The sequence below is a fragment of the Thunnus maccoyii genome, chromosome 16, assembly GCF_910596095.1.
Source record: "Thunnus maccoyii chromosome 16, fThuMac1.1, whole genome shotgun sequence".
Taxonomy (NCBI): domain Eukaryota; kingdom Metazoa; phylum Chordata; class Actinopteri; order Scombriformes; family Scombridae; genus Thunnus; species Thunnus maccoyii.
The window spans coordinates 20,242,846-20,255,024 of record NC_056548.1 but is presented as its reverse complement, the minus strand read 5'-3'; the positions used below and the strand labels follow the sequence as shown (position 1 = coordinate 20,255,024).

General features: G+C 42.3%; 1 protein-coding gene across 2 annotated transcripts in view; it reads left to right on the top strand.

Annotated features, from left to right (window-relative positions):
• tiam2a (TIAM Rac1 associated GEF 2a) overlaps nt 1-10,672 on the top strand; it is a 72,249-nt gene extending 61,577 nt beyond the window's left edge. For both annotated transcript variants that reach the window (XM_042388072.1, XM_042388071.1), the window contains 11 exons: nt 815-883; nt 1,862-1,987; nt 2,483-2,591; nt 4,908-5,087; nt 5,383-5,501; nt 6,399-6,507; nt 6,808-6,866; nt 6,981-7,083; nt 7,311-7,404; nt 7,920-8,074; nt 8,420-10,672. In XM_042388072.1, coding sequence (XP_042244006.1) covers nt 815-883; nt 1,862-1,987; nt 2,483-2,591; nt 4,908-5,087; nt 5,383-5,501; nt 6,399-6,507; nt 6,808-6,866; nt 6,981-7,083; nt 7,311-7,404; nt 7,920-8,074; nt 8,420-9,123 — 1,827 coding nt within the window. In that variant the 3' untranslated portion in view covers nt 9,124-10,672. The remainder of the gene's footprint in view (nt 1-814; nt 884-1,861; nt 1,988-2,482; nt 2,592-4,907; nt 5,088-5,382; nt 5,502-6,398; nt 6,508-6,807; nt 6,867-6,980; nt 7,084-7,310; nt 7,405-7,919; nt 8,075-8,419) is intronic.
• Nucleotides 10,673-12,179: the final 1,507 nt, after the last annotated feature.

Here is a 12,179-nt window from a genome sequence, read left to right as displayed (position 1 = left end):
GATTCAAAAAAATGTCGAAACTGTGATGAAGGTGGACGTATGTGACATCACTTTATTTGACTGTTTTTCAGAAAACCTTGTGTTCATGTAGAAACCCATTGCTCATAGTCAGTAGCTGATTAAGAAAATAGAATTTGAGGGCCTTTAATGTAACACATTGTGCACAGTAGAGATACGAGGCATGAAAAAGCGAGTGTTGAGAAGATGCCGTTTCTTGTGTCCCATGTATAGACAAAGCTCCTCCTTCTCTCCCTCCTCCTGTCTAGCCTTATTTATCTTCCTCCCACTCGATCATTTTGCTGCCCCCATGTTTTCCGATATGACCTTTTCCTCCCTGACACACATTTAACAGCCACATTCATGATCTTCTTGTCTCTGCAACACTTGTCATGGCTGGCATTTTTTTGTTTTCTTCTTCATCAACTCATTTTTCATTAAATCCCTTTCCCAGTGCACCCCTCTTGTTCAACCTGCCGCTGATTTATAATTGAGGGAAGAGACTGTCTTCCCGGCGTGACTTGACGCAGGCCAGTTACCCCTATCTGTGCACTGTAGGGATGAGGAGGAGGAGGAGGAAGAAGCAGCTCATAAATCAACCTAATGAGAATATCCCCACTGATACCAAGACAAGCCACAGCCACATTAAAGTAGTTGGGGGGTGGGGGGAGGGACTTGGAGGTTATAAAAGGAGAAATAAGGAGTGATCTGATGATGTAAGGGGTTTAAAGGACGAGACAGGTAAAGAGATAATTTTACTCTTGCTGTTTTGATTCCTTATCACTCACCCTCTTTTGGTTTTTCTGTGTCTGTGTAGGACCTGGCGTGTCTGTTCGAGATCTACCTGAAACCTCTGCAGAAAGAAACCTTCCTCACACTGGACGAGGTAGGTGCCGAGTGTGTGAGTGTGTGTGCGTGTGTGTGTGAGTGTGTGTGTGTGTGTTACAGAGGTGTGTGTGTGTGTTAGACAGGTGGAGTGTCCAGAGGTGTGTCCTGGGAGGTGTTGAGGCTATATAGGACATGGGATTCATTGAGTGTTTATTATCCTAAGGTGACGTCGATGAACTCTGCTGGGCCGTATCTCCCTCATTACCACTGTGACTGCCTGGAGGACAAATTAGCATTCCCCTACAGTGACCTTCTACTGTAGCATCCCCAGAGGGACACACCAATAACGGCTAGCATTCAACCCAGACTCACACACCACAGTATAGCTGTCTATTAATTTCAGTGCACCTTTTTCATTAAATAGGATTTTTTTTCATATAAAAACACATTAAATTAAACTTGTCGTCATGTGTTCCTTTGAAAACACAGTGTAGCTGCAGCATGTTAATGACCTCGGTGTTGCAGTCTCCAGCCCTGTGTGCAGTGCTGTGCCAGTCGTGACCTCAAACACAGGACGTCTCTCCCAAGACGCAATAGTCGATAGGCCACTGAGCACTGGGGCAAATTAAAAGGCCATTATGGGACAGCGGGACGTGTCCAGACACAAAATGGACAAGGGCATGTTAGCCCTTGAATGGCTTTTAATGAAGGGCTGCATTTCTAGCAGAGCCATAGCTTGTTCCTAAGTGCCTTTGTCAGAAATGTAGCCATCAGAGTGGAAGTTTTATAACACTCCAGGGTGCCTGTCTGACTGACTGTTATGAATTACAAGCTCTCTTGGCTTTTTTTTTTTTTTCTCATAACCTCATATTCCTTCACTCACTCTCTTCTCCCCACTCCTGTTCCTTTTTCCCCCTTATACATCCTAATCCATCACCTCCACACGATTCTACACTACCTCCACTTTCTGCACCTCTTTCTATCAATTATTTCACTATCTTCCCCCCCCCCCCCCCACCCTCATTCTCCTTCTCAGATGGAGAGTCTGTTTGGCAGCCTTCCAGAGATGTTGGACTTCCAGAGAGTCTTCCTACAGACACTGGAAGAGAGGATCGCCTCCTCACCTGACTTCAGCACCCTTGAGACCCCCTCACAGTTCAAGGTGAGATACGCAAACATATCGTACTATTGATTAAATGCCCAAAGATTCAGTGTAGGTTCCATGATGAGTATGGGTATACGGAGCATTATTCTGCATTCAGGTGATTTTAGCCACCAATCCAAAGAAATGTTTGATCTTTGAGATCTTGAGGTTAATAAATAATTGAGGTGTTGTGACAGGAGCATCGCGGGCTGATATATAGGCTTGACATGACAAGGTGTGGGGTCTATTGATTGAGGCGGCGGTTCGCTGGTTGGATTGTGAGCTGCTGAAAGCTAGTGTACTCAAGAGGTTAGGCGAGAGGGAAAGGACAGAGGGGGCGTCTGAATAGTCTCCCGAGAGAGGGAGGACAGAGTGGTCCGGTCACGACTTCACATGTTCACACTCTTTCATCCTCTCTCTGTGTGCCATCACTCTCTCTCTCTCTCTCCATCTGTGTGCAACACTCACTCTCTCTGTTTTTTTTTCTTTCTCTCACATCCTCTCTGTTTACAGAAGCTGCTGTTTTCTCTTGGGGGTTCGTTCCTCTACTACGCCGACCACTTCAAGCTCTACAGTGGCTTCTGTGCCAATCACATCAAGGTTCAGAAGGTCCTGGAGAGAGGTACTACACGCACCTTAACACATGAAGAGTAGATGGCATGGTCTTAATACGTAACCTACTGCACAGAGAGAAATGGAGACTCAGAATTGGCACACATTAAATAAATGTGCACACACATACTAATCCAAAATGTACCACACACCTGCTATGTTCAGCTTCCTTGCACCTGTGTTGCATCAGAGACACCTCACAGCACTTACTGTTGAGGGTTTGGCCTTTTCTTTTTGGGAAACAAATGAATTATGTATGAAAGTAAATGTCCGAGAGTGGGACGGTGGATGGAAGTGAGGTGAATACTTCTCCAATTTACTGCAAGCCCTGTTCAACTGCTTCTCCAACATCATGCACAGATGTACACACAAAATATTAGCTTTGCAAGAAGGAAGTTTCTCCGTTTATTTTATGATCTATGGTTCCTAAACATTCAGAGCTACTAGCTGTTCTACAAACAGATGAAGTTAAAACAAATACGTTTATTTATTGATACAGACTTTGGATAACCTTGTACAGTAACAGCCGATATGCGACCGTGACAAGCTGAGAGCCCTAATAATTCCTCACGTCTCCCTCAGCATGTGACAGAGTAGAAATTTTAAAGTTGATTTATGCCCGCTAAGACGCCGGCCTTTCTGGCAGTATTTGGGAACGCTGCCCAGTACAGAGAGGAATGCAGGAAGACTGGCTTCTTTGCCAACGTGTGTGTGTGTGTGTGTGTGTGAGGGAAGGGGGCGGGGGGAGTCTGCCCCATTACCAGAATTGCATGGGATATTCCTCGAAGTAAGCAACAGGATGGATATTAAATAGGATTAGACACAGAGAAAAGTCTCAGATGGGTCAGACTTACCTAGAGGAGAATAAAGTGTGGTAAATATGGTTATGAAAGCAACACTGGTGCATGAAAGAGTTTCCTGTACTGAGTAAATATTTTGAAAGATCATGAAAATTATAGATTTTGCCACCATCAGGCTATCTTGGCTCTTTTATACTACTTTTATAGATGCACCAAAAGATGCAAAAAAGCTGAAAGGCACAATCTGTGATCTAAATATAAACAAAATCTCCGATCTCTCAATTTTTTTTTTTTTGAAATAATTATGCACAAAATGTGAGTATACCTCCAATTTATACTGTCAAAAATTACTGATTGTGCTTTTCAAATAGCACCTGTGATGCTAGCGTAATGATTATTCTGAAGTGCTTCAGTCTGCCAACTCGGCGCAAAATGGATCCTAATGTCTGATTGAAGGGAAAAGATGCCAGACTCAAACAGTATTCACCACGATCATACACCCTATCCAAAGCTTAACCAAAGCTTTAAACAGTGGGGTGTACACTGTCATAGTTGGTGCACATGAACCAATATTAGAACAAACATGTAGCTCAATAATTGCACAGTACAGATAAGAACAGCCAAGTAAAACAAGGCGATAGTTGCACAGTGCACACACCGAGTCTATAGTTGGCTCAGCATGATACACAGCACTCAGCGCAGCCCGGCCACAACCAGCTGATTCAAGGACACACTGAAGAAATCTGTGGGCGTTTTTCAACCCTATAAGTAATTATATGCCCGTCTCTGCCATCTTCATCACTCCCCTCCCTACCCCATCATGCCAAAGGCCCTGGGTTGCCTTAGTTTCTCTGTTTATTTGTCGACTCGTTAATTGCCTGCCAATTACTCTGGGAGGTGTCGATGCGGCTGCCTGTCTGCAGCTGGGAGTGCTATAATTAATACTCTAATGGCCCCCCTCTGTAAGCATCACGGAAGCATACTGCTCAGGGAAAATGTCATCACCTTTACAGAAGAAACATTTTGTATTATACCTACCATTTCACACTAAATGTTTCTTGATCTTTTTTCACCACATTAAAAAATAAGACAGCTTTATTAAGCATTTAAGTAACACAACACAGATCTGCTAGATTGTTTTTTTGCCCTTTGCATTTGTGAAAACACCTCATCTTCAATTATGATGCACAGAGATGATGTGCTGAGTCTAATACATGCATCAAACAGATATTTACATTTGAAGACTGCAGTGGTCATGGTAGGTTGAGGAGAAGCCCACACTACCCCCTGCTGGAGACATGTTATTGCACCATGATTCTTCACTGGTCTGTAATAGAGAGCTACCGTTTATCTTTTGTCAGATCAGAGTTTGGTTATACAATATAGCCACAAATTGTTCTCACTAGGTAGACTAAACAACAGGAGAATAAGATTACATCAGCAAAACACTTGACACCAAAAACAAACAAAGCAAACTGCTGAATGATCCATATTAATTCAGTATGTGTTGTTTTTTTTTTTTCCAGCTAAGACGGATCAGGCCTTCAAGGAATTCCTAGACGCGAGGAACCCCACCAAGCAGCACTCATCCACCCTGGAGTCCTACCTGATTAAACCGGTGCAGAGGGTGCTTAAGTACCCCCTGCTGCTCAGGGAGCTGGTCTCCCTCACTGATGCTGACAGCGAAGAGCACTACCACCTCACTGGTAGGGAGAGACATACATATACATTTACAAACACCCATGCATACACACACACAGGGGAGGGCGGGCTAAAAATATAATCTATGTTCACACTTGTCATTTCAGCGTCACGTTGTCATGCTATCATGCATGAGCGCATTAAGTGACAGTTCTCGGAATATAAGAAAGGCTTTTTTTTTTCTTACACAACGCATAAACACGATGAGCAAGTCGAATCTGCTACTTAAATGCTAAATACCCACACATACAGCCAAGAATTGATCCCTGTTTACACTTTGTTCTGTTTTTGTCCCTGCAGAGGCCCTGAAAGCCATGGAGAAAGTGGCTAGTCACATCAATGAGATGCAGAAGATTTACGAGGATTACGGCTCCGTCTTTGATCAACTGGTTGCTGAGCAGACCGGCCACGATAAAGAGGTAGATGCACGTTTCAGATCGGATTAATGGAGCGTGGTAAATTAGAGCTGCAAGGAGCGATTATTTTCATTATTGATTAATCTTTTGGTCTCTAGCGAATTAGAAAATGTCAGAAATATCAGGAAATAGTGAAATATGCCGATGACAATTATCTTTAAGTTCAAGGTGATGTTAACAAATTGCTTGTTTTGTCCATCCATCAGTCCAAAACACCAAGATCACATAAAACAAAGAAAGCAGCAAATCAACAAAATCGAAAATTTTGCATTTTTGCTTGAAAAATTGATTTATTGATTATGAACAGTTGACAGTTCTTTTTCTGCTGATTGACTAATCGATAAATCAACCAATTGTTTCAGCTCTATAGTAAATACATCTAAAGCTGCCTTACATTAATATTGTATTGAGTTTCTCCAGGCCTTCTCATACAAATTAAAGTTAAATTTAAAAATACTAAATACTTATCACAATCAGTTTGAACTACTTCAACCCAGCTAACTATTAGGACATCAGAGTGGAGCTGTTTAGCTCCTTATGCTGTTTATGCCATCTTCTGTGCATTGCCTCTGGGGATTGAATACATTTACAAATTGATGGAATATTTAGTTGGTAAGCACTGCAGTATAAATATTCAAAGTGAATGTTAAATAATGTTGTCTAGGGCACCGTAACATTGCAGCGTGTTTAAACAGCTCACAATGAAAAACCAGATAAAAGTGAAAATCAGATCAGAGTCTGCGGTGTCTGTGGAACTCCATTCACAGACATGGATGTTTAGTATGTATCTCACACAGCAGGATGCTACAGCAAAAAAGCCAACAGCCTGGTTTGTTATTCCGCTCCCTCTGCCTCCGCTCTCTCATAAACCACCTCCTGTCTCTTGTGTCTCTCACTCAGGTCACAGAGATCTCTATGGGAGAGTTTCTTCTGCATTCCTCGGTGGTCTGGCTCAACCCGCATCCATCGTTGGGCCGCATGAGAAAAGACCCCGAAATGACCGTGTTCGGTGAGTCTGCAAACTGTTCCTGCCACTGTTGCATGAATTATTTTATTTAATGTTTGCAGTTAAAATTTAATCAGTACAAACCAAGTGTATTGGGTATGCTGTAGAGCCATGCAGAGTTGTGTCTGGAGTAGCGCTCAAACAGTTCTCAGTGAACTTCAATATCCGTAGCTGTAGAGATGTGCTTTAAAGCTTCAAGCTGGCATCTAAAATGCCTCTGTGGGTTGCACTCCTTCAGACAGCTTTCCCCAAGAGGCATTCACGGTCAAAATTAAGATGGTGATGTGCTCTCTCTCTCTCCAGTGTTCAAGAAAGCGGTGATATTGGTCTACAGGGAACACAACAAGCTGAAGAAAAAGATGGTAAGTATTTCGTCTGTAGTGCTCATTTACCTTCACGTGCCACAAACGGTGTCTTGGTGTGAGACATAGCGTTTCTCTCTTTTCTCATGTGGCGTTTTTCTATGTGATGACCAGACGAACCCTCGTTCGGCACATTCTCACGGAGATTCAGATCCCTTCAAGTTCCGTTGGCTCATCCCACTCTCTGCGCTGCAGGTCAGACTGGGAAATACTGCAGGTAAGAGGCCGGCACACTGCCACATTATCCCCACTAAATCACTCACAAAGTAAATCCACTAAATCCTTTTTGTTCTTTACCCCGCCATCATATTTCTCCACGCACACACACATCTTCTGGCATTTCTATTCAGCTCACTCCCTCCTTCCTTATCTTCTACTGAAACCATAAACCATATTTGTACTGTGTGATTAAAAGCCTCTTCTTTATTACCCCCGCTCTCCCAGGAACAGGCACAGAGAGCAGCTGCATCTGGGAGCTGATTCACTCCAAGTCTGAAGTGGAAGGGAGACCAGAGACAGTCTTCCAGCTGTGCAGCAGGTCAGAGATTAAACTTTCAGGTGGAATCAGTGATGATTGATTCTGGGACAGATGCAAAGATTCCAAAGTCATTTATACCCATTATACATAGACATTTTAGGGTTCACTACTATTGTAGTCAAACACTGATATCTGGGAAATATGGCAACAACACTAAAATAATATGTTAATGTTTCATTTTGTCTCCTCCTCCTTATATCACAGACCCCAAAAAAGACAGGTTATTGAGTTGATATTTCTTTCCATGGACCCTGTTTACTGATGTTTTTTGTAGCATTTAATAGTGTAAACTGTCTACTTTGTGGTGAGAGTGAAGCCTGCATTCAAAATGTGAAGTCTCATAGCGCACTGTGAAAATGGGATCACACCTAATGAATTAAATCGCCTATTTCACCAGGGACACACTGGAACTCTCTCAGCAATCTTCTTAATCTATATTTAGAAGATATTTTGAAATCAAGTTTAACATACGCTGTGCTCATCTTACTATGGTACCTCTGCTGTGTCCTCCTCAGTGTGCCAGAAAGCAAGGTCAACATCATCAAGGTGATCCGATCCATTCTCAGGGAGAACGCGAGGAGGAACATGAGGACTGACGGCACTCTGGAGAGGAACTGTAAGGAGCGCATGGTCCCCCTGCGCAACACCCTGCCCGCCTCCGCCAAGCTAGGTGAGTGTTAAGCAAGATTCTTACGAAAAATATTTCTGCATGTTTTATGGAGGACAGACATGAGCAACCATTGACATTTCTACTTTGAGTACATCAACTGCAGCCTGGGAAAGTTTCCTATAAAAACATATCCACATAGGGCATAGGGGTGATTCTTGTTGACTGATATTTAGCCTTTAAGGTCATTTGGTTTTAAAAATCATCAACTGTATAATACTAAGTACGCATGTACTTTACAGATGATCATATCTTGCTTTTAAGGTCATAAAATGTGGGGAATATGGTGCAAGTGTTTTTTACAGATAAGAGTGACATTTCTGACTTCCATCTCTACCTTCATACCAGGTTCCTCTAGAGCTTCCTGGTTGTGTAAGCAGCCACTTGGAGATCTCCACGCCCAGGCTGGGAATCCCAAGCCTGGACTAGACTCAGATGAAGGAAGCCTGAGCAGTGGAACCTACAGTTTGTCTGGGCCTCCTCCGCCCTGCAACTCTTCTGACTCGCATATCCTCCCAGTCCAGCAGACTTGGTCTCAGACACCTGAGTGTAATTCACAACCTCCCTCCATCTCTGTGAAGGAGTCAGATATTTTAAGTGACGAGGACGATGGCTTCAGCGAGACGGGGAGAACGAGGAGGGACAGTGGAGGCAGCAACTCCCCGACTAGCGCCATTGAGGCTCAGTTCCTCCAACTTAAACTCTCAGAGGACGCGGCGTTAAAATGTACACCGGCCCCTTGCGTCCAACCGGAGGGAGTGGGCGACACTCCGGAGATCCAACCCAAACTGATGCGAGGCCACTTCAATGCTGTAAAGAGAAAAAACAGCAGTTTCAAGAGGAGCCAGGGTGCACTGTTGAACATGAAGGAGCACAGCAGGTCACTAGACAGCCAAACCGATGCAGTGTCGTCTTCAGGGGCGGTGGACCTCAACACACTGCTGGACAGGGAGTTCAGTGTCCAAAGTCTTACTTCAGTAGTCAATGAAGACTGTTTCTATGATCCAGCTGAGAGCTGTGCCACTGACTCTGAACAAGCCCCCTCCTCCTAAGGGTGTACACAGAGCAGAACAAGACTATACTATACCAGGGCAACAAGTTAGTGGTCAAACAGTCTGAGGGGCTGACTAAAGCCCCTGTGCCACTAGAGGGGAAACCCCTGTGACTCACTGCAGGCTCTAACAAGGTGGCTATGAAGCTGTGTCTCAACACGGAAGTCCATTTAGTAAGCCGCACACCTGCCTAGTTAAGGTCAGGTGTAAATGATGTATTCTGATGGAAGCCTATTGGCTGACAGACACGGTTTTCCTCCCCTGGAGAAGCGAAGCGAGATGATTTCTGTCCCAGTGATAATGACTGCAATGAATCTGCTAAGCACTGATGCGCACCCTCGGGTCTCCTCTGCTCTAAGCCTTGCCTTCTCCCTGCAAACCGTTTCAGTGACGTATTCCATCCAAGTTTTCCCTGCAGCTCATGCTGATTTGCAGTTTTTATCCAATTTTTGACCTTTTCTGTGAAGAAATGGGGGAGAATGTCATTTGTCTGTCTGGTCAGTCCCAAAAGTTAAAGAGAAGTCCACTGTGCATACAGCCACGGGACACTGAGGTAAAATAACAAAAGGTTTCTTGGGCGACCACACTGGTGCTTTAGGACAGTTTGCTGGGCAGCAGGCTTTCATGTTTTCAGGCTTGGTAGGGTATGCATTCTGTGGTTTCACAGAAGCAAATACTATAGGTCACTCACCGCTTATTATAAATTTTTGTAGGAAAAGGAGTGAGTGTAAGCTTTTGCAGATTGATAAAATTCACCCAAAGACCTGCTGCAGTCAAGTCATACTTCCTGTGAAGAGATGATATTGGCTTAAGTTGAACAGGAAGGACACTGACTTGCGCAACAAAGCCTTTTTGCTGTATTTTGTGCACTAAAGTACACTGTTTGCCTATATATTTGAAATTTTTATCTGTACAGGTTTTAATGTTATTAATGCTTTTTATTTATTAATAGGTTTGATTATGTATATCTAATCAAAGTAACTTTTTGGGTGAGGGCTTGAACCGTTAAAGATTTGGTCCACAAGTAAATAAAAAAAAATAAAAAAAGCAATACAGCTTGACGGTTTTTCACTTAATTTTAAATGTAGCCTACTGGATTTTGGTTGTTTTTTTTGCTGAAGATTGTAATTTCCAGTGCATACATTGGAATGTACAAGTGTTTTTGAGATATGGCTGCTTAATTGAATGATTTTAAACTGCAATAATTTTTAAAACCCAATGTTTCTTTTTATGTTTATATGTGTCCTGTATATATAATCTTTTCTATCTTTTAAACATTTATGTATTCTCTTATACATACTTGACACTGTACAGGTAAGAAACAAGGCAGGAATTTGCAATAAATTCAGCTGATATTTTTGTAAAACATTGTTTGCTACAGCATAAAGTACATGTTGAGGTACTATAAAATGGCAAACCACTACTACAGTACACTCTTTACCTTCTCAGCTCAACTTTACCATGCCTTTAATGCTAGCATACCAATGAATGTGAATGCCCCATTTTTATGGAACTGTTTTATAAATAAAAGTTTTATCTGTGAGTGACACCTGGAGAACGATGCTTTCAACTTGCCCTTCAGAGTCTGTCGATTCAGTTTTGAGTATCCTTTAGATCTGTTGACAGCTAAAGCAGTGCTGCGAAGTAAGTGTCTTATCTCAGGATCAGTCCCAGGGCTGGACTTGCCACCAGTCCCTGATTAACTGTCATAAGAAATGCAGAATTCAATATCCTAGTATTGGAAACAAAAGCTATATCCTCCATAGAATACATGATTATTTGACATAAGTGGGGCACAGTTACATGACGAAAGACGCAGAAAAAGCTTTACTGGGTTGCTTTGGTTTTATATACAGACAAGTATGGCATATGAAATGTTCCAATGGCTGAGCATGTTTCAGCAGGGCGTCTCCACAAAGACAATTAGTGTGTTTTTCTATTCTTTATTCTCTTAAATATTAAGGCCAGCAGACTGAAAATGCTTTAATTGCCATAAAATTAAGCATTTTGTTAATGCTGTCTCATTGTTTAATGGATGAGTTCACTCAAATCACAAAAACATTTTGCCACTTAGCCCTAGTAGCAACTAGCCATGCAAATATTTCCCATTTTATTTGTAGAGGTTTTGGGACGTGAACTGAATTAAGTTTGTAGGGCTCAAAGCACTGAATAATGAGATTTGAAAAACTGCTCAGCAATGGACATTGGGAGAATTTAGTGTTTTAGCTTAACTGCACTTTCAAGGGACTTGATCTACTTCATTGAGCTGAACAGAGTAACTTATATGACCAGGATTCTTATTTTGCTCCTAGTATTATCTGACACTGAGCCACATAGGATTATTTCATGATGTGGTACTGGATGTGGAGGACAACCAGCCAACCAAGCACGATGATGACAAAGCATCCAAATATGTGTGGACAGGTAATGTTGGCAGAGTAACAAGGGAATTAGCTTGTGCTCTTTTACAACTTCAGAATCATTGCATTTCACAATCTGTGACGAATCAGTGGGAGTGAATCCAGCTGAAAGGATACAGTTGTGTTTGGTTCAGATTTGGTGAGATTCATCAGGTAACTATGCAGACAGCTGTGGGAGGCCGAGGGTCAATTTTTCTCTACTTAGTGCAACTTTCATTTTGGCAAAAACTTTGCCATGTCTGGAAATGATTGAAATCACCCCTCACCTACCACAGTGTTTCCCCCTTAGTCAGCACACCTCTTAGCATCACAGTTGTCTGACCACACATGCAGATTTCCACAAAAACCTGTTATGCAACAGTACATTGCACGCTAACAGTGATGGTGGAAAGTGAACTTGTACTTCATTTAGGCATTTCCATTTGATACTTATTTATTCACGACATTTCAGAGTATTATACTAGTTGCTTAATTACATTTATTTGACAGCCATGGTTACTTTGCATATTAATATTTTAAACTAAGCTATACAACTGTTTTATACAAAATGATCATCTGATAAACTGTCCAACAGTACATCAAGTAGTTCAAATTAGCTCAGCCATCTACATTTCATACCTTAATACTCATCAATAA